This window comes from Scomber scombrus, chromosome 6 (assembly GCF_963691925.1).
Source record: "Scomber scombrus chromosome 6, fScoSco1.1, whole genome shotgun sequence".
Classification (NCBI taxonomy): domain Eukaryota; kingdom Metazoa; phylum Chordata; class Actinopteri; order Scombriformes; family Scombridae; genus Scomber; species Scomber scombrus.
Genome location: NC_084975.1, coordinates 20,460,421 through 20,485,471, shown reverse-complemented (window position 1 = coordinate 20,485,471; position 25,051 = coordinate 20,460,421). Strand labels below are relative to the sequence as shown.

At 39.9% G+C, this 25,051-nt stretch overlaps 1 protein-coding gene across 1 annotated transcript in view; it reads left to right on the top strand.

Moving 5' to 3' along the window:
* si:dkey-82f1.1 (DENN domain-containing protein 2A) overlaps window positions 1-19,173 on the top strand; it is a 33,917-nt gene extending 14,744 nt beyond the window's left edge. Inside the window, exons 2-20 of the mRNA XM_062420204.1 lie at window positions 2,260-2,346; window positions 5,251-6,294; window positions 7,758-7,885; window positions 9,155-9,267; window positions 9,362-9,559; window positions 9,843-9,936; window positions 10,917-10,967; window positions 11,247-11,434; window positions 11,888-11,997; window positions 12,695-12,764; window positions 13,056-13,133; window positions 14,497-14,637; window positions 14,804-14,952; window positions 16,964-17,141; window positions 17,263-17,304; window positions 17,481-17,586; window positions 18,375-18,659; window positions 18,833-18,919; window positions 19,019-19,173. Of these exons, the coding sequence (XP_062276188.1) occupies window positions 2,261-2,346; window positions 5,251-6,294; window positions 7,758-7,885; window positions 9,155-9,267; window positions 9,362-9,559; window positions 9,843-9,936; window positions 10,917-10,967; window positions 11,247-11,434; window positions 11,888-11,997; window positions 12,695-12,764; window positions 13,056-13,133; window positions 14,497-14,637; window positions 14,804-14,952; window positions 16,964-17,141; window positions 17,263-17,304; window positions 17,481-17,586; window positions 18,375-18,659; window positions 18,833-18,919; window positions 19,019-19,050 (3,180 nt within the window). The 5' untranslated portion in view covers window position 2,260 and the 3' untranslated portion in view covers window positions 19,051-19,173. The remainder of the gene's footprint in view (window positions 1-2,259; window positions 2,347-5,250; window positions 6,295-7,757; window positions 7,886-9,154; window positions 9,268-9,361; window positions 9,560-9,842; window positions 9,937-10,916; window positions 10,968-11,246; window positions 11,435-11,887; window positions 11,998-12,694; window positions 12,765-13,055; window positions 13,134-14,496; window positions 14,638-14,803; window positions 14,953-16,963; window positions 17,142-17,262; window positions 17,305-17,480; window positions 17,587-18,374; window positions 18,660-18,832; window positions 18,920-19,018) is intronic.
* The last annotated feature ends 5,878 nt before the right edge of the window (window positions 19,174-25,051 follow it).

The window sequence follows — 25,051 nt, the reverse complement described above, 5'->3', positions numbered from 1 at the left end:
TTAGTCAGCATTGTGTGACAAATACCAAATTACCTTTTAAGGCACTAGAATCTCCACTGAACAGCACTTTTTGTCTTGGCCTTGGGGCTCAAAACAATGAGGCAGGACAGCCTAAAAGCTTGCACTGTTTTCACAGTGCAACAGTATACTTTTATTATTCTTTGCAATATCCACTTTCCTCTTTAGTTTTGACAACCCCTGTCTCCCCAACCCCCCTCTCCTCTTCGATGTGCTCCCTCCGTTCACATCTTCCCCCCCTATGACATGCAACACCCTTCACAACTCAGAAAAAAATTAAAATGTAAAACTAGGAGGCTCCATACATTCTTTATAGTCCCCCAGTCCATTTCCCTCTCCATGCATGGTTTCTGTTCTTCATTTCATTTAGTAAGAAGAAAAGAAGATGGAGGGGGAAGAAGGAAAAAACTTGGTTGATGTTTCCCCTAAAACATGTGACCTCTGCTTGGCTCACAGCTGAAAATAATTTGGGCCTACAGGCCAGTGGATGGCTGACGCAAACCCTCCTCCTCTTTCTCTCTTCTCTTACCAGGGGGCTACGCTTTGGACTGATGGGGATTGGGGAGATAAGGTCAAAGCATTGGAGGGCTGTAAGTTGAGCTGTATGCAAAGCTGGAAGCTAAAAGATGACATATAGTCCTGCTAGACTATTTCTTGTCAGCAGACCACAACCTTTCTGTAGTGTCCATTTTTTCTTTCAAAACACTCGACCCAGAGGGCCAATTATGTTGTTAGCTCAGGGAAGAGTTCAGCTATTTGGCTCCAGGTTTTACGTAATCTACCAAAATTGTGGCTTTTCTTCTGTCTTGCCTCACTGCCAGTTGGGACAACAATCTGTGGAATTTGGCTGAATTGGGCTCACATTCCCTACATAGTCGGGGGGCAGGGGGGAAGTGTCAGTGTCAGGTTTATGGGCAGAGGGATGGAGTAGGGTTTGAGCCACGCAGAACTCAGGAAATGTTTAATGGCCTACGAATACCCTGCAGTTTCCCAGAACATCTGGTTAAAGTCACTCATATACACACATCCATATGTTGGTCTAGAAACTGGACTGTTCGGCAGGATGCATGCACCTTATACAAGGTTTTGTGTGTAAGTATACAGCTGGGTTGCAAAGTATTACTGTGAATTTTCTTGAGAACAGATGTATGGATACTCACCGACAGGAGTTAGCCTTGAGATATTCTCCTTTTCTATGTTAACTAAATCTGTGCCAGACAGAGGCCTGGCCCTTCTGCTCCATGCCAACGTTTACAGGCCAAATCACTGAGAGCTGTGCTCCAGAGGCTCTAATTTGATGTTACATACGGTTGGTTTTGCTACGCTCGAAGAGTGTCTGGTTTCATAATACTCTGAGAAATGGACCAAGTAATAATTTGAAACCGGCTAAGCATGTCCCCTCGCACTCGCCTTGGCACTCTCATAATAAAAAACAGAGGAAAAGAAGTTCTGGAAAAACACACAAAGCATTAAGAGTTATTTTGTGGAATCGAAGGAGAGGATCTGAAAAGCAAAAAGAAAATATGTGTGCAGTACTTGTCTTGAAAATACTCTAGAAATCTGTTTCTGGCAGTTGCTAAAAGACAAGACACTAAGGATAACCTAAAAAACTTGAACTGAGTGCCCTTCTCTGGCTTCCAGCTGTGACTGATGTTTTCCTAATGGACCTTAATTATAATACTGTGTTGAGTTTTTAGTATTTTCCATAAGTTTTCCATTAAGCCACATGAGTGCTGGGACCTAATGTGTGTGTATGCCTGTTGGCTAGCTTTGATTTCAGCTGTATCCTCCAATAACTCATCAAGTGCGGACTGGCACTTTGAGGGGGGCGGGCGTGCAACCCGTGAGGTCTCCCTCACGACAGCACAGTTTAGAAATGGGTTTCCTTGGCCACAGAAATAAGAGGTTGGAGCTATTTGTAAGTTTATATTCACACACTAGAGAAAATTTTCAGCTCTTCTCTTGACCTAACTCTCATTTGTCAGTCTGTATGTCTACCTACTTTTGTGTAGCATCTTCATATATTTAGTAAATAAATTAAAAAAACAAGCTCTGTAACAGTTTGACTTCCAGATGTTTTTTCTTTTGCAACTTCATGACCTATACAGGATGATATATATTGTGTTGTGCACTTGTATTAATGTGTATTTAACACATTTTTACCATCTGCACAACATGCTCACCCTATTATACAAATGTATTATACTAAGTGTCTGTTTCTGTCTTTGTCTGACTGTGCAGGATGCCAGCTGCTAGCACCATGACAGGTGGGAGGGCCCTGCTGCTCTGTACAAACACTGACAACTGTATCTACCAATCAGTCAACGGGTAGGTACCTCAAAAGCAAAGTCTGACAAGCCCCTTATTGTGAACATCTAATGTATTGTATATTTAAATCATTAATTATTAAATGACTTGTGAACACATGTAGAACACAGTACAAACGCCAGTAGAGGCTGCCAATGTTCTTTGTTTGTTTATGGGATTGCAATGGGTGGCCATATACAAATAAGTCCTGTTCATTTTGCACATACACCAGCTATTTAGCATTTGCAAACTTTGGATGGAATCTTCACACAAAATGTAGTCCTCAGCTCCTCCTGTCCACATGTTAACGTGTCCTTGAGTAAGATACTGAGGCACAAATTTGTCTTGATGGGCAGGCCAGCACCAACACAAAAGAATTAGCAGTAAAATAAGCATCCAAAAACACATTGCAGTGATAAACATCTCAAATGTTTAACACTCTTTTTCATTGTCTGGCAACAATTTGTTGGAAAAAACCAACTGTTAGAAACAACAGATTTTCAGATTTTGGATCGATGCAACTTCATAATAACAATAGTAATTTTGTCAAGTGCAGAGATTAAGAATCTAAAGTAGGCTAGAAATCTGATTTCATGGGTCTGGTTGGCATCTTCTACGTAGTAACAGTTGATGAGGTTCTTGGTACTGTAGTAGTGAGTGCTTGTTTTGACCTGCCAAGCTGATCAAAAATAAAACTGGGCACACATGAAGTTGAAACACAGATAACTATGGCAAACCTTTACAGTTACATTTCATTTGATGATCCTAGAAATTTAAATCAGGAGTTTTGAAAGGGGGCGATATTGAAACTAGTGGACTGTTTAACTGCTGCAATATGGGACAATAACAATGAGCCTGCAGTTCACTTCTACTCTGCTATCTATCTACTAAATGCCTCATATTCTCCCTGACATGTTTTCTTGTTCCTTAACTGCACTTTTCCCATAAGCATCAAAGTTTTGTACTACACCCCTTTCCATAAGGGTCAGCATCAGAACAATAGCAGGGCTAGAGAGCAGAGCAGGGCAGAGTTGGCCATCTGGCATCTGGATACTGTTACTGCCCCCCTGCTGCCACTGTCTAATGCCTCTCTGACCACTGTCTATAGTCCCTTCTGTCATCTTTGCAATATTCATTAGTGCTATTTAGATTATAATGAAGGGATTTTGGTTTGTGCTGAGAGGGATTGTCTAGTAGAAGATTTAAATGTCTGTTTTTTTGAGGGTCTACCAAAGCTGCATTGGGGGTTTATCCAAGCTTAATATGCAGGAAAAAGAAGAAGTTGGTTTTGTCTCTCCACTCTCTCTCCTCGCTCTTTTCAAACCCTGCCACTTATCCACTGATTCATGTTAGCTCAGCTGTTTAGAGATGCTTTTGTGCCCTTGTAGCCCCTTCCCTCCTTCCGGCCTCAATGACCCTCAACTCCATCCTCCACCCATCCATGGCTGTGAGTGATAGACTTCCTAGTCTTCCATAGCATCCATTTTTTATATATCTACCTCACAATCTCTCAGTTAATCATTAACAAGTGGGTTTTTTTTACTTGGGGGTGAAAAACACTATTGATTTCCTCCTCCATCTGCTCCACTTTTTCGCCTTCACTCAACCCCCCCTTCCTACTCCTGTTCTCCTTTACTTGGCTTTTATATTTGACCTAGTTTTTCCCCTCTATTGCTTCATGCTTAATGAAAACTGCTGTTTTAACTGACGGACATGGAGGGATAAAGAAAGAGGGAAGGGAGAGAGGGGGGAGAGGACCAGTCTAATAAAACCAACTGCAGTTTGGAAGAGTACTATTTGGTTGCATTTCCTTGTAGTTACAACACATATTTCCCCCTCTTTCTTTAAAGATCTCTAAAGAAACTTGAATCAGTGATTTCCCTGAGAGATTTCCTCTAGATTGCATGACTTTTTCACATCTAGCGATGTCATTAGAAGTCATCCAGCAAGGCCATATTTCCTCTGTTTGTTGGAAATTCAATCATTTGATTGAATGGGCTCTGGGCCAAACAGAGCTATGTGGGTCAGGAGTAGAAAAGAAAAGATGCACGTCTACACTTCGGCCTCTCCCCTCTTCTGTGTATACTTTCATCTGTTTCCCAGAAATAGCTGTGTGTGTGTAGCTTGTAAACTTTGACCTCCTTACCGAGAGTTCAAACAGTCATGACCCAGTAATCTTCCAGGAGTGACTCACAGCCAAAAACAGAGGCACCAAACAAACGTCTGAGCTTTTTTAACAAGAATTCCTGTTTACCCCATAAAAAAAAAGAAGATCTATTTGGACATAATTGTGAGTGCATGGCCAATTTTAAGAGCTATGGGAGCATGATGCCTAGCTTTGTACACTAAAGGCAGCAACTAACATTTCTATGAAAATAATTGCAGTATAAATTATTAGAGTTGACAACAGTGCAATGTACTTTCTCACTCTGCTATTTAATCTGGAATAAATTAAGTACATATTTGTTGGAGCAGTGGCTCAGTGGTTAGCTTTATTCCCTTACCAAGAGAAGACTGTCTTGGTAAGGGGACAGTGTGAGGACTGTGTGATGTTTGCATGTTTTGCCTGCTTGTGTGGGGTTAAATTTTGTTGCCTCCTCAACTCTATGTTCATCTTGTGATTGACAGATTACCACCACCATGTTTATCCTGAAATATGCCTCAGTCCCCCAGTGCAAAAAAAGGGCAGGTCAAGAACATCTCCTTTTAGGATAATTCTCAACTTCATCTTGAATAATTTTATAAATTCGTCATTTGAATTTGATTTTTACTCATCTAGGTACAATGACTGGTTTTTACATGCAAAATGTTCACGTAAAATAATCTAATTTTCAGCAGTACTTTCCAATGAGTCAGCAAGTAGAAAAATGAAATTAATCAGTCAAGTGCGTGTGTTCACATTTATGTTTTGTGTCTCCCCACTAGGCTCCAGTGCTGTGGCTTGAAGGTTGGGGAGGCTCCATCGTCTGTGGTGCCCCAGCGCCAAGAGGTGTGTGGGTCCCCAGGTGACAGAGACAGGAGGGACACTGCTGTGCCCACCAAGCGTCCCCTATCTCCTTTACTTAGCTTGAGTGACAGCCCGGGTCCTCCTGACACCATGCTGGCTCAGAGAAGATCCACCACCACCACCGATCCGCGGACTCCCAACATGGAGAACGGGTTATGTGGCAAGCTGAACCACAGCAAGAGCCAAGCAGGACTCAAGACTGCCAGCATCCGCGATAAGATCTCACAATGGGAGGGCAAAAAGGAGCCCGCCCAACTAACTTCTACGGGGACATGTCCACTAAGCATGACACAGAAGGAGGTTGAAACAGTAAGGAAAAAGGAATTCAAAGTTTCAGAGGTCCAAAGGACAGACAGCAAAAGGTTTGTCAGCTGGGACAGACAAGACTCAGGGAAGGAGAATGTGGGAAAGCTTGGGGATTCAAGACCTAAATCTCCAGAAGTCCCAGCAAACAAAGACAAAGAAGTGATCCTAGAGAGAGGAGTTCGGGCTTCTAAACCAACAGAACAGCCCCAAGACAAGAAAACAGTTTTAACTCATGTTAAGAAACTGGAGATGGCAACAAAGGAAGTTCCAAACAGACCTTCACTGGCATTTCCAGGGAATTACTTCTGCCCTCCTTCCAAGGAGGAGCAGGAGGAAATAGAAAAGAGGGCCAACGAGCCAATTTTTGGGACGTTCGACGTGGCTCGTTCTGGTGGGTCACGGAGGAGGAGGGAGGGAGATCCAGAGAACGTATACAGTGAGCCAGGTGCTCCGTCTATAAACCCTTTACCAAAACCTCAGAGAACCTTCCAGCATCACACACCACCTCCTACCCCAGTTTCAGGGCCCGGCTCTGGGAAGGGGAAAAGGAACTTGCCCCCTTTGCCCTCCATTCCTCCTCCACCTTTACCCACATGCCCACCACCCGGAGTTTGCAGGAGACCCTGGGCTGACAAACCCCGGGACAGCAGTAACAGGTGAGAAAATGAGAAGATGGGATGACAAATATTGGCAGCCATGATCAGTTTTTTTGACAATTGCCCGACAGTATGGCACCCAACTGCTGACCTGAAGACCCATGAAGCTTCATAGTGTATGTGCCAAAAACACAATGTCTTATCTCAACCACAAAGCTAAATTTCCAAGAAGAAATAGTTTAAAGCACACTTATTAAAACAAAATCAACCAATGAAAACCCTGTGTATCCTCTAACCCCTCCCCCAACCCCCATGTGAACAACATTTCCCACATCTGCTGTAAATCAGGTCCACCGCTGACATCATCCTGTTTTTAAATATCCCACAGAATGAGCTCATTGGTTAGATTTGAGGAATGTACACATCAACCCAAGTCATTCCTCCTTGCAAAACTCTGCTGGAAGGGGAGATCAACATGAGTCGTGTCAGAGAGGCCCCTTGCTTTTTCAAGAATTTGAAGCCTTGACAGTAAAAATGATTGTGCAAGGCCTTTTGCCATCATAAATGTGTTGTCAAGCATTCGCTTTGCAGAGTTAGAATTACTTGTAAAGTGTGCAGTGCAGATTATGAAACACTTGATCTGCCAATTAACATCTTGGAATTTTAAAGACTCTTGAAGTAGTACTCGAAGTGTTCTGCAAGGAAACTGAAAATGTGAACTCAGTAGTATTGGAGTACATCTATTGTTCACTTTCTCCAGTTGTCTGAATTCTTGTTTGGAGCTTGGCTTGGATTTGTTACATTCCATACCATATGTGGAGGCTTCACTCAGCTCAAGAGTGCTGTGTCAAGCCTTTTGTTTGGTCAGGCTGTCTCTCGCTGAGTGTCTGTTGCAGTGAGAATTTTTGTGTGTGTGTGTACAAATCAAATGGTTATTTTTCATATGCAGTCCCTGAACAGGTTGTTGTTAAGAGTTAAAAACAAGCAGACGAAAAAAGAAAAGCTGCAGACAACAATAGAAAATTATATAACATAAACGAAAAGGCTATAGTTTGTGGTGGTGGTGGTTTTGTATTGTGACACATAGTGTTAAATTGCATGAAAACATTTAACAACTACATGCAGTTCCGTACAGCAACACCAGAGAGGAACATAATTAGCTTCATGAAGTAACATTGGTTATAGTCATGTGTTGCATTGATTGAATCAAGCTGTAGCCCAAGTGACAAAGTAGTTTAATTGTAAGTATAGTATGCATGTGTGTGCGAATGCATGCATCCATGATGTTTGTATGCACTTACTAGGCTTTAATCTTTGGGAGTGATAAAAGACAGATGTGGTCATTCAGATGTGGCAGCTAACAAATGGGAACATCCCAGTGCCTTCTTGGCATATCAAGTTTTAAAAAAAGGCATCTACATGCACATACACATTCACCCAGAAAAATCTGTCAAAAGTCCTTCCTTCCTCTTTTGTATTTAGCGTGCCACACTCCTAAATCTTTGTTTTGCTTTGTCCTTCAGGAAATCCTATGAATTTGAGGATCTACTCCAGTCGTCTGCAGAAAGCTGCAGGGTGGACTGGTATGCTCAGTCCCGACTGGGCCTTACACGCACTTTATCAGAGGAGAATGTCTACGAGGACATAATAGGTAAACAATGTATTAAATCCATTTATTTTCTTAACCACATGGAATAATTAGTGTTCAGCTTTTGAGGGTGTAAAGGGATTTATATTTTCTCCAATGCCCTTCATACATTACGTGACACTTAAGTTTCATTTGTCATATTGGTGTGTGTGTACAGTAACAGGGGTGATGAGGAGGCCAAGCTGTCTTTACTCTGCTCTGTTTTTTCTGCTCCAGTTTTAATTTAGGGGCTCGGTGCTCCACTTTTATTAAACGTTATAAGCAGAAACCCGACCTACGTTCCTACCTTATTGTTTTCAGTGTTATGCCAACCCCACCTAGAGCCTGTTTAATTTTCATAACGTATAATAGTGGTTTTGAAGCCATAGCTGAGGTTCACTACTGTGATTGTCCATGCAGCAGGGGGCATGTGAATGGCTTACAGCCACTGCACGTTACTAACAATGGCTTCAGTGTGTCTTTGGTTTTCATCCTGGAGAATGTATAATGAGTCCCTCTTGATTGCAACAATCAAATTAAGTTTAATTATATTTAGGTGATTCCACAGCTAATTTGGGATCTCTTTATAGTTTCCTACTTTCATACAGTGTTCTTTAAAACGCTCAGACATTGTTCAGCAAAAACTTTGTAAATACACAATCCACATATCTGTCAGTGCTTCAGATTGAGAAGAAAGCAACTGCCACCATTACATGTATCCAGACGCATGCCTTGATGACGGATGCTAACTCACATGTGCACAGCTGACAGTACACTCAAACACACCATAGAGATTAGTGTGCCGTTCTCATCAACCAGCAATGTGAAAAACAGTACGCTGATCCCTTGTTTTCCTCCGAGGGAGACAGAGCAGGGAACTGAACGTCCCTCTTTATCCTCCTACTCCTACAGGTCACATCTGGTGGATGGATTGATAGAGCAGAGGAGAGATACAGAGAGACAGAAACAAAGAGAGAAAGAGGCACAGGTTTTGGAAAGTGTTCCTAGCTCACTCCTTATCTGCAGGGGAGGACTAGTGGCTAAAATTACATTTAGCATTAGCCGTGCTAGGAGTTGTGCATCTTATCACAATGAAATATGAGCTTAGTAAGCTCACTGCTGCCTCTGGTAACTCTCTGCACATCTGGAGTAGGAATAGTCTGGCAAAACAAACATGACTGATATGGAAAGAATATTTTATCCATTCTTTTCGTGAGCTTGTGTGAGGCTATTTTGTAATCCAGGTGCCACTTGATTTCTCAGTTTTGAAAAAAAATCTTTTTTCCATTGAAGATCCTCCATCCAAGGAGAACCCCTATGAAGACATAGAGCTGGAGAAAAGTTGCCTTGGAAGCAAATGTGTTTCACCAGCCTCCTCATCTCCTGTCCCTGACACTCCAACTAAGGTACTATAATGGCAATACAGTACTATAAACAAAGTAGATTTAATAGACGCTATTTTATACTAAAATCACCTTTTAATATGTCTCTCTGCGCCAGCTCTCTTCCAAGCCTGGCTTCTTTAGACAGAACTCAGAACGGCGAAGCTTCAAACTCCTAGAACTACGCAAGACCAGCAGGGACACTGGCATATCCTCACCCTCCCGTATCAGCCCTCCCTCCACACCCAGCAGTCCAGACGACACCCCATGTCTCTCTGGAGACCCTTACAACCGCAGACGGAGGAAAATCCCCAAGGTATGGGAATCTGAGAGGCCTCAAGCAAAGCTCATGCTGCTTTCTGTTTGATTTATGGTCCAGCGTACTGCTCAGGGAGGTTCGGAGCTGGTCCACTCATGCTGCTGTCTGGGGATGAGTAAAGGCAGGGGAAAAAATTCTGATGGATATTTCCTGTGAGAAGTGTGCCTAGAAGAAGGCCTCCCAGAAGCTCTATTGAAATGATCTTGGTTGGAGACGGACAGATTTTGTTTATTAGTTCAAGGAGTTAAAGATAGACTTTCTCTCCCTTTACCTCCTTCAGATGGTGTTGAAAATCAACGGCATCTTCGAGGCGCGAAGAGGGAAAAAACGCATGAAGAAGGTGTCTCAGTCTACTGAGTCCAGCTCAGGTAGAGGTGAGGGTACAATTTTGGAAAATCAGCTGCATATAAAAACACATTATATAGTTTTTACTTTTATTTTACCTAACATCAAATAGGAATTTAAGTCAATTTACTCAGTGTCAGTGTTTTCTAACTTCATCATGTCCACCATTTCACTGTCTTCTTCATGAAGGTTGTTTGTCTTTTAGCAAGATATATCAAACACTTGTTAACTGATTTGAGAAGAGTTTTGTGGAAAGTTAGGCCATGGGCCAAGAAACAAGTGATTCGTTTCTGGTACAAAAATGCATCCAGGTGTTGATCTAATAATTCTTTTAAAGGCTTTCTTAACATTGCAAGAAATACATTTTTTTCTCAACATTTCTCTCATGTGCTCCTTCACTTACTCAAATAAAAATATCTGGCACATGAATTCAATAGTTGTCTGTCACTATGCGTATATTGATTTAAAATGTATACCAGTACTGAAGATATTGCAGCCATGGGGCTCCTTATTTATCATGTTTATATCAAAAATGTTTTAAATAACTAAATGTGTACACCACACCTTTTTTCATTATATTTTTTACTTAAAATGTAGTTTAATGTTTAAGATATTTACTTGCTTTGAAACCCATATGAAATTTCTTTTTCATACTGTGACAAAACTAAATTCATAGTTAATTAGTCTTTTTATATGCACCAGTACTATGAACTCTCTACCCAGACACTTTTTTATTAATCTTCTTTCCCTATTACACTCGACAGTTTGATCATAATGGCTTTACAAGTCTCTCTCTATAAAAGAAACAATACCTCATAATATGTATTCACAATTAAGTTTTATGGGCAAGGTTATGTTTTTGGGTCAGTTGAGTTTGACCCAGGTTTCAGAGGACTGGTTGGTGTTGTTTGGTTAAGGCTGGAATGAAAGCAACTGGAGCATACAACATGAGCTCTGAGTTTCCTGTGATTGTTATTTTCGGTCTCATTTATTTCTCTCTTTATTGCAGTGACAGATGAGAACAGTGAGTCGGAAAGTGACACTGAGGAGAAACTAAAAGGTGAGAACAGAAAATGAATATCTACACTCAGCAAAAACAGACAATAGTTTTATGTGAGTGTAATTTCATTTGTTAGAAATAATCACAGGACAAGCCTGTCTGCTGATTCTGATCAGTTTTCTTTGTCATTGTTCCACTGTGTAGCTAACCTCAAAAATACACACAAAGAAACTGCAGATAGCCCACACATTGTGGACTCACAGTGACCCTCTATGCATATACATGTGTTCATGCAGGAAATTGATGTATTTGCATGAAATATGTTTCTCTGCTCCTTAGCTCACAGCCAGCGGCTGGTGTCAGTCCAGTCCATGCTGAGGCAGACGGGGCGGTACCGGACATTGGAGAGGGATCTGATGGAGTTGCAGGAGAGAAAACTCTTTGAATATTTCATAGTTGTGGCGCTGCACAAGACCAAGGCTGGTGTCCCATACCTGCCAGAGGTCACACAGCAGTTCCCTCTCAAGGTAAACGGGAAAGGGTTTTCTTACTTGACCACATATATTTCAACATATATTGTGCATGCCAGTGTATGAGCACCTGGGAGGTCTTTTCTGGGGGAAAAACACAGGAAATTGCACATTTTACATTTATGGGCAAAGCAGCAGCAGGTTTCTTGTAATAAAAAAGGAACAGCCTGGTTATTTGCATGAACAGTGATACCACTTCACTACAGACAAAAAAGATAAAATTTCCTTAACTGAAAAAGAGGAAGGAAAAAGACACTGGTTATATTTACAGTGATGCAACTTGGTAGGTGTGAAATTCTTCAACAGTACAGTGTACAAATAAGAGTTAGTTTTTATGGAAGTTTAATCTGAAACCATAGAAAGTTCTCTGTGTGAAACATGACTTAATGGTATGATCCTACAGGCAGCATTAAGCATTTGTTTTCTTGTGTTGTTTTATTTTTTATCTAGCTTGAGAGGAGCTTTAAGTTCATGCGTGAGGCTGAAGACCAGCTGAAAGTCATCCCTCAGTTCTGCTTCCCTGATGCCAAAGACTGGGCGCCTGTTGACAACTTCCCCAGGTCAGTCTGAGTCATCTGAACATAAGAAAGTAAAACTAAACAGGGACACAGGAATTTCCCACATGGGTGGTAATAGCTCAGCTGCTTTCCTTGCTAATAGCTACTTGTTAGTCCAGAAACTGAGAAAACCCTAAATGGAAATGACCTTGTGCTTTGTAAAGGTGACTATTCTCTCTTTCTGACACAGTGACAAATGATTACAGGGAAGGGTGGTGGATTTATCACCTTACACCTGCTTTGCTATTACAAAATCACCTCTCTTTGTATGCTGTTTAATTGTCTGTATTACGCAACATTACCTAACTTAGCCTCTCAACGCATTGTTGATGGTAATGGGTAATAATTACCTGCTGGCAAATTTTAGATGGGCAAGGGGCCACCCGACACACACCTGCAGACTCATTGAACTGGCTGACACACTCTCTTGTCAGGAAGGTCGTCACCGGTCAATGAATACCTGTCAGGTAGAGCTTAGGAGTTTTGGTGTTAATATTTGCAGAGTAAGCTTGTCTCGAGTGTCTTCCCTCTCAAGTACAAAGTCAAGCCTTTGTTAGCAAAAACACAAACTTGGGAAGCAATGTTCATTCAAGAACTGAGTTTTTTGTTTCCTGAACAGCCTGCTCTGTGTGTTTTTTGCAGCTTTAAACAGTTCCCAGCTTGACTGAAATGTCTTTTTCTCCCTCTTTCATTTCTTCAGTGAGACATTCTCATTTGTTCTGACTGGTGAGGATGGAAGCAGGCGGTTTGGCTACTGTCGACGATTACTGGTATGCTCTAAAATGCTTTTGACTGTGATCATTAGTTTCTTCTAATTTGATTTAAATACCAATATTCCCTTTTTTTAAATAATCTAATTCAATTGCTCCATTACCAAATATTTCTTGAATTTTGCTGACAATATTATGCACTTACTTCATGAATATACCTTTAAAGTCTTTGTGAAACAAAGGCTTTGCTTTGCTCTGCTGCTCTAATCCTGTGGTTGTAGTTGGGTGAGCAGTCTTGTGACACACCAGTGTTTTGAAGCTGTCTGTCTTTTTCTTGCTGGTTGTTCACAGCCCAGTGGTAAAGGCCGAAGGCTCCCTGAGGTCTACTGCATTGTCAGCCGCTTGGGTTGTTTCGACCTCTTCTCCAAGGTAGATACAGTGAACTAAGCATAAACACAAATGCACAAAATACAATAAATGCATTACTTTCATCAAATTAAGTCACATGTGGAGTACAGAGCAGTACCACCCACTGTGCCCACAGAGCCCCACCCACCCTCCGCCTGGTCTACTTTCCCAGAGAGTCTTGTAGTACTGGCTCCAGTACAGAGACACATGTGAACTGCAGCTGATGTGGTTACTGCAGTGGAAAAGGTTCCCTGTAATGAGCCTTAGATTTATATGCATGTCAACCTGTGTACGTAAAAGTCTGTGCTGTTTACATATGCCATTACTTAAGCTGGGTTTGTATTTATATAGTCAGGGACATAAATGAGTAAATATATCCGCTATTAAAGAAGAAGGAGCAAGAGCTCAGTGCTAATGGTATTCTGAATATGCTGCATCTGTATAAGATCAACTGCACAAACTAAAATTAATATAGTGTACACAGTCCTGTGGAGATAATGAAAATAGTACAGATTATGAATTATGTTTCATTAACAGTGAGCTATTAGACATTTATTGGATTGGATTTCAATTTTTTTCCACTTGAGAAGTCCACTGGTAAACTGATGCCTGATGATTAATTGTCAGTTTACACAGAGATGGAAAATAAACTTTAATGTCAATTAAACTTTTACCTCATTAAAAAAAGGTTAACATAATAAGAACTGAAGGAGAGTAATTATATGCACATCACAATGGAAGCCTGTTAAAAAATGTTATCAATGAAAAAAGTAACGCCACAAATGATGACACGTGTGTAAGGTGTTAAAAAATAAGAATTAAAAACTGTAAATAAACACTTTACATTTACATATATTTAGAAAACAATAGAGGACAGTATGAATAAAATAATCTATCACAGAGTAATTTTATATTGGGATATTGATGTGTGATTGTAATATTGTAAATTTAATAAATATAAATCTTTATGGATAAAATAACCAGACATGAATGTTTTTGCTTTAGGCTAATTAAAAACACGACAGGTTAAGATATTTCATCACCTTTATTCATGCTATAATGATATAAAAATCTAAATGTAGACATAAAGCAGTCCTGCTCTTTGATTTGCAACACTGTCCACACTGGCCTAATACACACAGAGATATAAAAGGATTTAGCTACCTTTGTATAATCTAATGATCTCATGGGATATATCATCGTTTCATTTAACCCAGGACAAAACAGACAAGACAACAAAACATTACGGTAGGGATGGGAATCTCAGTTGTGGGGTAGAAACATGTGATGCTGCACACATACAAAACATGTCTATAGCATAACCATATAAATACATTTGGGAGTGCCGGTATGCAAATTACAGTTCTTCTGTTTTTTATTCCAGATCCTGGATGAAGTGGAAAAGAGGCGGGTTATCTCCCCTGCACTGGTGCAGCCCTTCATGAGAGGCATCATGGAAGCTCCTTTCCCTGCGCCAGGAAGGACCATCACTGTCAAAAACTTTCTACCTGGCTCTGGGACAGAGGTGAGAGGGTACATGAAGGAATGCAAGAGTACTCAGCAAAAGCCCTTTCCTTTATTAAAATATAATAATTATGTATTCCCCTTCAGTGTATGCATACAGTATGTGCACCAATATTTTTTTTCTTTGCTTTTGTCTCTCTTTGATTTCCTCCTTTTATTTCCTACAGGTGATAGAGCTGTGTCGGCCGTCTGACTCCCGTCTGGAACATGTGGACTTTGAATGTCTCTTCTCCTCCTTGAGTCTACGTCTCCTGCTCCGAGTTTTTGCCTCTCTGCTTCTAGAGCGCAGGGTCATCTTCACTGCCGACAAACTCAGGTTGGCAGAGCCTTGCAGTCACATAATCATTGCAACAAGCATCAGTCCTGGTTGGGACAGGTGGTATCACTGGAGTATATGAATTACTCCGTTTAATCAATTAGATCAGATCAATGAAGACAAGGTTATGATGCTGAAAAGAACGAGAGTAGAGGGTTGGAAGGATATGACAGAGAGACCACAAGTTGACGGACAGTCTGAGGAAAAGAAACGTCTGACCAAGTGTGAGAGGAAGGAATGCTGTTGTGTTAATACAGTCGCCTGGGGAACAATCACTTCTCCTCTGGAAAACTGTCATGGATGCCAGATAGAAAGCATTAGGCTTTAGAGTATGACTCCAGAGCTAACACGTGTGCACCCTGACGTCATTACGCCCACACAACTCACTAAAACCTTAAACTCTTACGCTATTATCTCTGCGGTCAGGGTCAAAGGGTTTTTTTTTTACTTTTGTGGTACACCTGGTTCAACTTGTGGGCTCAGCGCAAACAGTCATTGTATCCTGATTTAGTTCAAAAGACACCTACCTTTGGTTCACACTTTATGAGTACACTGTTTCCTTACTGTTCATAAATAGAAGCTGACTTATCTGAGTTGTAACTCAACTGCTTTCCTTTTTTTTTGTTTATCCTCCCTTGTTGCTTCTGTACTGTTGTTTAAAAGGTAGCACGAGAAGCATTTCACACCACGGCTCATATGCAGATCACGAGTCGCTGCACATTCTTTACTGTAGAGTGGAAACTTGGCCTCGTCAATCAAATTTTTAATGAATTAACTGTGACCAGATGCACACACTGGAGAGATTAAGTGAGCAGTGTGGGGTGAGTGTGTTTGCTGCCGCTGTATAGGTTTTATTGAAGTGTTACATCACACTCCCCTAAAAGATGCTTAATAACATTCCTCTCAAGTAACAGTGGGTATGTTGGAGCAACACAAATCAACTTTTCACATTATGTTCCAAATTAAGAAATTGGTGGAAGGAGAGGTTATTTTTTTAATTCTATAGCACCACCTTGTGGTAGAGATGTGTGTCGTTGTGAGCAAATTCCAATAACCTGTTATTGGTTTGTTTCCCAATTTCTTTGTATAACTTTGCGATTGAATGAATTTGCAAATTATAACAAACTTTAACTTAATTATACTCAGTGAAACTTGAAACAAAGAAAGCCAGGTTGAATTAAACTAACATTATCAGGAACATAAGCTGCACATTTCTTCTCGTGCTATGCTAAGTTATTCAATTATTTCTGTTGGGCAAATGAAAGAGTTAAACAAGTTAAACTGAAACACATGACATAAAAGCCTTCCTTATGTATCGACAGTGAACTTGGGTGCAACATAAACTTCTCATATTTAGAATTTAACTGAAATGTTTTGCTTGATGTGCATTATCAATTTTTTTTTTCTTCCCTGTGAAAAGTCTGTGAATCTTGTACTTAACGTGTTGTGTTGCTCTCTGGATAAATTGAGCTAACCTGAATATTGACAGCCTTGGTTGCATTAAAACACTCTTGTTTCTTTATCATTCTCAAAGGAGTCTGATTCAGACTGTTTCCACTTTTGAAGTATAGTGCACAGGAAAAGCACAGGTGGAACTGACAACATTAATAAAGGCTTTGTTCCTGCAGTTATTGCAATTCAGTGCAAGAGCTAATATGTTATTTGTTACACCATTAGAAAGGGTCTATTCACTCTTTTGACCTGCAACTATGTCTAACCCATAGCTGCATCAAGTTCATTTTCATTGGAGGTTACTGTAGAAATGTTACAGAGGCGAAAGTAGTTAGATCATAAACAGAAATACTAACCTAACTAATAATAAACATGTTGCATCAAAATAAATTCAGCAAACCATTGAACACCATAAATTGAAATGATCTAATAGTATGGGAATATTTAAAGGTGAAAGGCCGTCCTTTTGTTAGATATGAAACATTGTTTCTCTGCCATACTGTAAAAAAAAAAAAATAGTTCTCAAGTTCTGCACCTCTGTCTTTCTTCCTTTCCACAGCACATTGTCTCAGTGTTGTCATGCAGTTGTGGCCCTATTCTACCCCTTCACCTGGCAGCATACGTACATTCCTGTGCTCCCACCATCCATGTTGGATATAGTCTGCACCCCTACCCCTTTTATAGTCGGCCTCCTCTCCAGCTCTCTGCCTCGACTTAAAGAGCTGCCCATAGAAGAGGTAAGTCAAAGGGAGGGTTTGTTTGTGATATACGAACTGTGGTGTCCTTGACTCTTGGCTTTTCCTCAGCTGAACAATAGCTCCAGGAAATAACATCACTCTCCCTCTGCTCTTCCCTCAGGTCCTGGTCGTCGACCTCGGGAACAGCCGCTTCCTACGACAGGTAGAGACCATAGAAACATAAGGAAAATCATTCAAATCTGCCTGTACCTACAGGAGTTGGCGCATCCTTTAACTCCATTACGCTTGTAGTGACTCTACCAGATGTTATGAGAATAAAATATGTTAATTCACTGCAGAATTTTGACGGTATTTACATCTGTGGTCTTCCCTCCACAGCTGGATGATGAGGACTCTATTCTTCCCCACAAGCTGCAGGCAGCTCTTGAACATGTGCTGGATAAGAGGAGGGAGCTGGCCTGTGAGAAAGGAGATCTACCCAACGGTGACTAAGCACACTTATTATTGCATCTGTTTACATGTATTTATACAGCGTATATATATTTTCATTATAAATAACAAACAACAAATAATAACACGGCTAATGGCAAACCAGCGCTACTGTTGATGTTCTAAATGTTAGTTAACAACATGATGTTGACAGAACGAAAAGGCAACATCTAATGTGAGGGTAGTGCAGCATCCGGACAGTCTACAGCACACACACGCTAGAGTTATGAGTGTTCCAGAGCTTTGCATTGTGGGACACGGTAGATGAGGTAGACGAGAAAGGTCTATCTGTAGTCTTTGTTGGCAAAACCCACATAACTACATGACACACCCACTTCACCCCGCCACTCCCCACCCCTATGTTGTCACAGTAACAACATGTTACATCATGCACCCCACTGACCTTTAACCCTAACCATCTCACTGCTCATGCCTAAACCTATCCAAGTGGGGTTGTCATGTAATAAGGTGGATGTGTTGCGTAGATACTGGATTTCTTTCAGAATCAAAACAACATATGGGTCTTTTTGACGTACTGTATTTTGTTTTTGTTTTCATACTTCATACTACGTGCTACAATTTGACCAAATCAGCACATATTGTTGGTATTGTAGGTGGTTTCAAGTGAAGCCCTGTACTGTCATTTAGTTATGAGGATGTGTTGTGATAATTCTGTAGAATACAGTGTGACATCAACAACCCTGTGATTAAATCATCTCTCTTTCATTTCCTTTCACTCCTCTTTGTCCCTGGTTCTCTCTCCTTTCTGCTTTGTCCTCTCAGACTCCAGCTCCCTCAGCACGGTGGTGTCAGAGGCCTTTGTGCGTTTCTTTGTGGAAATGGTCGGCCACTACTCCCTTTTCATGGGTGGAGCAGAGCGGGAGGATGAATCATCCATGTCCTCTCCCACCTTGCACAGCCCCTCATCCTCCTCCTCCTTTCAGCGTGAACCGTTTCGTAAGGCGGTGACCTCAAAGAGCTTGAGAAGGTTCCTGGAGGTGTTCATGGAGACACAGATGTTCACCGGGTTCATCCAGGAGAGGGAGCTGCGCAGACAAGGCCTCAGAGGTACTGAATCAATATCATTGAGACTTGACTGGCTACATAAGTGAAGCTTGAAAGTTATATATATGCTTTTTTTTAATCAATTTGAGTAAGTTTGACATTTATCTATCCAGGTTAATCCATCATAGGTCAGGGGGTTCTTTTGACTTTAAATATTTCACTTGTTTTGTCTTCAGGTCTGTTTGAGGTGAGAGCACAAGAGTATCTGGACTCACTTCCTGGGAGTGAACAACGAGGAGTTAACAAGTTCCTTAAGGGCCTAGGTGAGATTTACTTTAAACTGATCAGTTATTCAGTCAATTAACTGCCAGTGGTCCATTATATGTGTTAAACTTTCATCTGTCCCTGTTGCTTATTTTCAGGAAACAAAATGAAATTCCTTTCCAAGAAATGATTGCAGTCAGGATTGTCATCTGTGAAAGTAGGAAAAACAAGCATGAGAAGGTGCGCAGAAAAGACGAGAGGAAGACGCGCTCTTGGGATGTGGAGATCTCCAACAGTTTCCAGAATGTGCAAATGGAAGGGAGGGTGGGGGTCATATGGAAGGGAGACCTTTGAGGTGAACAGGACTCATATTGTGGTTTGTGAACATGTGGGAATCTGGTGAACGTTAGGTTTTAATTCCCATCTTCATCAGTGTTGTGAGGGGTTTACTCATCTTGGACCAAAAACTCTCTTCCAACATGATGATATAATGTTTAACAGCCAATCTTTACAGTGTGTTACTGTATAGCAAAGCTCAGTGTAAATGCTCTTGGAACAGTGTTCTCCATTTTTCAGTCACTTGACTTTACCTTTAAACCTGTAAGCAGGAGCGTCACTGAAGACTTAATTTTGTACAATACTTTCTTATACATTCCAAGTATTTTCTATAGTAGCTTTTATAAATGCAATAGTACAACTTCTTCTTCAACAGGAGGCTTTTAAGTTAATTTATATTCTTTTTAGACAAACTTAATCTCTCTTTTTTTTTTTTAAATTTCCATCAAGTGAATGCGAAGAAATCTCCTGTAGTTTGTAATAGGCTTTATTTAACAGAGTCTCATGCAGACTGTTTGTAGACCACTGTGGGTTGTTGGGTATATGTACCACTGTTTTAAGTCAATGAACTTTTTTCAGAATAGGAAGGAGAACCAAAAGGAAGACTGAGGGAAAAAAAAGAATGTGAACGCATCTCTGTCACTTGGGTTTCAGTATTGGAGTTGGATAGATTTGATGTTGAAGAAATTATGTGTATCTTAGGTCAATCAGTATCAATGTGTTTCTAAAGAGCAACTAGGTTTGCCTTCAACTCAATTGAAAATGCAATGAAGCTTTATAAATAAAGTGATTCGAATTAGACACATGACTTATTCTTTTTTCACACAATATTGTATATTCATGTGTTTTTGTCTACAACAGTAATCTAAAGTGAGACTTGCTGGTGAGCTACAGTGTGTCTGGTTCTTGTTTTACTACTTACTTTGAACTGACTCAGTATCTCATATTTGCTACCAATACTGTACTTACTGTAACACTACTAACATAAGTTACTAGTCCTACTAAACTGTAGCATCAAAACTTCTCAGTGTATTTAATTTAAAAGGGTGCATTAGATTGTTTATGAATTCCACTTTTCATTTGTCATTGGACGAATGTTTTCTCTCAGTTTTCAAAAGTTGCACAGCTTCGCCTTAATGACTAGTTTGGAATATATATAACGTCATGACACATTAAGCTAACATCCTGTATGGGGTGTAATTGTGGCTTTTGATTATAGAAACAGGATGACCAGGATTTAAACCTCCAAGTTGGCAGCGACTCGGCAAGCGCAGAGAACCACAACAAGTACAAACAAGAAAACAAGTAGTTTTTAAGTGGTGAAGTTATGGTCTGCAGCTCGATGATACTCTTATGCTTAAAGAGGCACTCTAGCAATTTAAAATTGTACTTTTAAAATGTAAAGGGACTTGTGCCAGACTGGTAAAGAAGACTGGTTATACTGATGCAGCAGAGGATAAGCTATACACTAATTCTTGTCAAGCTCCAAAAACACTGGTTCCTACACTTCCTTAAAATTCATAGTATGTAAACCCAAAACAAGAACACTTAACTTTATTTATCCATATAGCTGATTTCATACAAGACACAGCTCAAAGTGCTCTACAAAGGAAATTACATACACCAAGTGCTTCACATCAAAAATGACTTAAAATGAACACAAAAACATTGAAATGTACATAAGATGGAAACTAAAACCCACTTAATAATGTTACAAAACATAAGATAAAATAAAGTGAAAATACGATACATAGAATGTGTACTTTAGTGGCGGTAATTTGAGAATTAATAAAGGAAAACGTCATGTTTATATAATCTGTAAATCGTTGCTTTGGTCGCTGAAGTCAAGAATATAACAGAACCTCCCGTTTCCCATGGACACAGATCAGACACTTATATGATTGACACTTATATTATTTTACTTGAATAGTTTTCTAAGAAAAAAGACAAAACTTCACCCAGAGCACAGAGGGCATTATACAACTGCTCCACAGGCTATGTAGTACTTTCTGTGGACAGTAAATTGATATCGATGTTTAAAATCAGGAGGGTGTCCCATTAGGTGTCCCTTGAACAAGACACCTGAGTCTCTCCACATGCTGCAGGAAGCAATGTCCCCACACTGTGTTCCTTCTGGTGGGGAGAAGTTTCCTTACAGATACTTTTAAAAATAAATAAAATAGGAAGAGAGCTGAGAGTTGCTACATGCTGTAAAATGCTGTTTACATACATTCTCTTTTCCTTTCTTCTGTATGTGTTTATCATTATGCAGAACAGTGATTGTGCAGGAGAGAGTAGAGAGTAAGAAGGGTTTTTGGTGTGAATTTATGTGATTTCAGTCATTAAGTGACTCACGTCTGCGTTACTTTATATCCCAGCTATTACCAAACCGAACAGCATCTCCAGCTGAGCAATTTCGACAGCTGGTGAGTGAAATGATCAACGTTTAGTGAGATAAATGTGGTATATTGGCTTTCTAATAAACCTGCAATGGTGCAATACCCATGATAACCACTGGAGGGCTCTGTTACCCAGTTCATGTTTACTGCACATGTTGCCTCACAGAGTCCAAAGTTCAGAATCACATCTCACACAATTAGGCCTCCAGGCCAATAAGGACTTACCCAAGTCCAACGATATTATCGCTTTCATTTGCTTATGTGAAAGTAAGGGCGAGAGATTGTTGCAGGTGAATTCCCTCCAAAAATGAAAATCTTTTATTGTATTTATCTTATTCTTAGCACTTTAAAAATGTTTAATATCTTGTTGTTAACTTCTAAAACAACTGACAAAAGGCAACATAGGTGCACTTTAAATGTCCTCAAATGTAATCAGTGCAGAATCCAAAAAATATACTGGACTGCAGACAGGAAGAACAGTCAGAAATTTTACTGGTGATGATCAGGAGGCCTCCCAGTTTAAAAGCGTATGTTTTTGAGTGTTTATGATCTGATGAGGACCAAAAATAGCCTCACAAGGAGGGAAAGTAGTTAAAATCTAGCATATTTAATATCCTGTGGTATAGGGGTATACAGAAATAATATAAATGTATTATGGGGGAAAAGACAGAGAGAGACTATAACAGGAAATATGTTTCAGTCTTACTAAAAGCATGACCTGCTGTGGTAAAGTGCTATAAATAAAGAAACGTGGATAAACCCTAAACTCAACAGTCCAAAATGTTGTCTTTAGTCCAATATGTATTTTTGATCACACAAATTGTGTATTTATCATGAGGGCCAACGTTCTTAATTTAAACCTAAAAGTTGCACTAACTTTATTTGTCCTTAATAACCAACAACAATAACATCCTCGCCATAAACTAAGCAGGCCTCATTTAAAGAAGTACAGTGTTTTTTAAAATATTTTTTTTATAATCTTGTTGTCATGTGTTGTCTGTCCCTCCCTCTTAAGGGCAGTGACAGTTTCCCGCAGGCTTGTATTTTTTGATGAGATTTCCTTTGCACCTCACCACCTCCCTCCACTCAACATCCTTTCCTTTTCAGAGCCCTCTCCTCCTCCTCCCCACCCCTTCGTCATTACGTGTTGACCGGTCAGACCTGCCTCCCTCACCCTCCCCTCCCCTCCCTCTCTCCCTTGGTCTTTTTCTCTGGCTTTTTCCAGGCTTCATGTCATACCACAGCTAATTCCTGAAATTCCTGCCCTCCTCTCGCTTCAAACAAACGGCTTCAGGAAGGAGACGAGGCAGCAGAAAACAAACAAAGAAAAGAGGGAGAGAGAGAGAGAGAGAGAGAGAGAGAGAGAGAGAGAGAGAGAGAGAGAGAGAGAGAGAGAGAGAGAGAGAGAGAAAAAAAAGAAAAAAACCTTATAGAGTCACTCTTCACAAATATTCAAATACTGCTCTACCTGCCTGCCTGCCCACACTCCTATTAGAGTCTCTTCAGGTAAGCAACAAGTGTTTGATTAATTCTCCAAGTGTTGCTCTTATGTTCAGATTTAACTGCGTCTCCTGTCGGTCTATACACTTTCAGTTTGTTGAATATTGTGGATGTGGAGTCAGTCTTTCACCGCTTCTGTCTTTGAATCATTCTCACTCACTGTCGGGAGATAACATTCCTCAAATATCTCGCATTTCTTCGCTCAAATTCCTACATTTTTTTCTCTCTTCTGTGGTTCCAGTAGTGGTGCGTGTGTGGTTTGACTTCCTGTGCTTCAGCCGGAACTTTTACTGGGTTTTGTGGGAATAACATGCTGCCGTGCAGTCAAACATTAGCGGCTGTCAGGGTAAAGTTTTACACCGGGAAACTGAGAAACTATGTATTTATTAACTCGCCTGTTTAATTCAGAGGGTTTTCCCCCTACTCCATCGGCAGGCTGGTGTATATTGGAGGTGTCTGACTGTTATTCCCGCCTTCATGTTTCTCAGTTATTTGATTTGTCTTTTAGAATAATGAAACACCTGTTTTAAAGCTGCAAGGTACCATCAGTGGTGCAAGAAGGAATACTCACATCCTATAGTCAAACAAGTACAAGTAAACAGGTAAAAGTAACCACAATAAAAGTTCAAATGCATTCAATAATGTACTCAAGTGAGTAAAAATAGCAGTGCCACAATTTAAAAACACCCTTTTCCCAGAGGTGAAAGTATTGTCAGAATAATATACTCTAAGTATAGAACTCACTATACATGCAAAAGGTCTCAGAGTTACATCATTAAGTAATCTGCTATTTCATAATCATTTTAATGCATCAACATTCAAGCAGCATTGTTAAATTTGTAGCTGAAGCCAATGCTTGCTGTTTCATACAATTTATTGTGTAAAAAGTATTTAATACTCTTGTGTTTTTAAAACCCTCTAAGTAAACAGTAACTGCAGTTGTCAGATGAAGAGCAGTGAAAAGTGCATTTCCTTCTGAAATAAGGTGGAGTGGAAGTTTACTCCATAAGCAAAATGCTTCCCTATTGTTATTATTGTTCTTTATATATAATTTTATTGGATTAGACTTCCTGCATTATGGTGTCAACAGCATTTAACAGTTGTAGCTGGTTGAGGTGGAATTATAAACTTGATTTGTTTCAGCCTCTTTATCTGCAAAGTGTCAAATTGTCAAATAAAAAAAAAGTTCAATATTTCCCTCCTAAATGTATAGGAGTTTAAATATAAAGTACCATAAAATTGAAATTCCAAAGTAAAGTACATGTGCTATATCTCAAAATGATACCTCCAGTACTTGAGTTGAAATTTACTTTCCATAATTGTGCATCATATAGAGCTCAGTGAATATGTATATTATTATTGTACATGGACAATACGTTGTGTGTGTGTGTGTGTGTGTGTGTGTGTGTGTGTGTGTGTGTGTGTGTGTGTGTGTGTGTCCATATAGTTTTTTATTTGTATAATTGGTGGTGATGACGATGGTAACAATGGTGACGATGATTCTTATTATTAGTTGTAGTAGTATGCCTGGTATTGCTGTTGAATTGATTTGTGGTCTGTTAGTTTTCAATTGTGCTGTTAATTATTTTTGTGCTGAACGTAATCCTTGCATTCAGACCTTACAGTTACAAAAGCTATCAGCAAACGTCGGAAACATTTTCTTTCTTTCTTGTTCTTTTTTTTTTAAATGAGCAGTGCTGTAAACTAAAAACAAATACTGCAATACTGTACATTTGAGATAATTGTACTTTACTTGCTTACTTACTACTCTATCTTATCCTACTTTATACTTCTACTCCACTACATTTCAGAAACAGATATTATACTCCGTTACATATATTTGACATCTGTACTTAACGTGCAGATTAAGATTTTATACACAAAAGTTATGATCAGCTTTTAAAGTATGATGCACCGTTACGCACTAAACTGTAAATAGTATATAACATTTTGCTT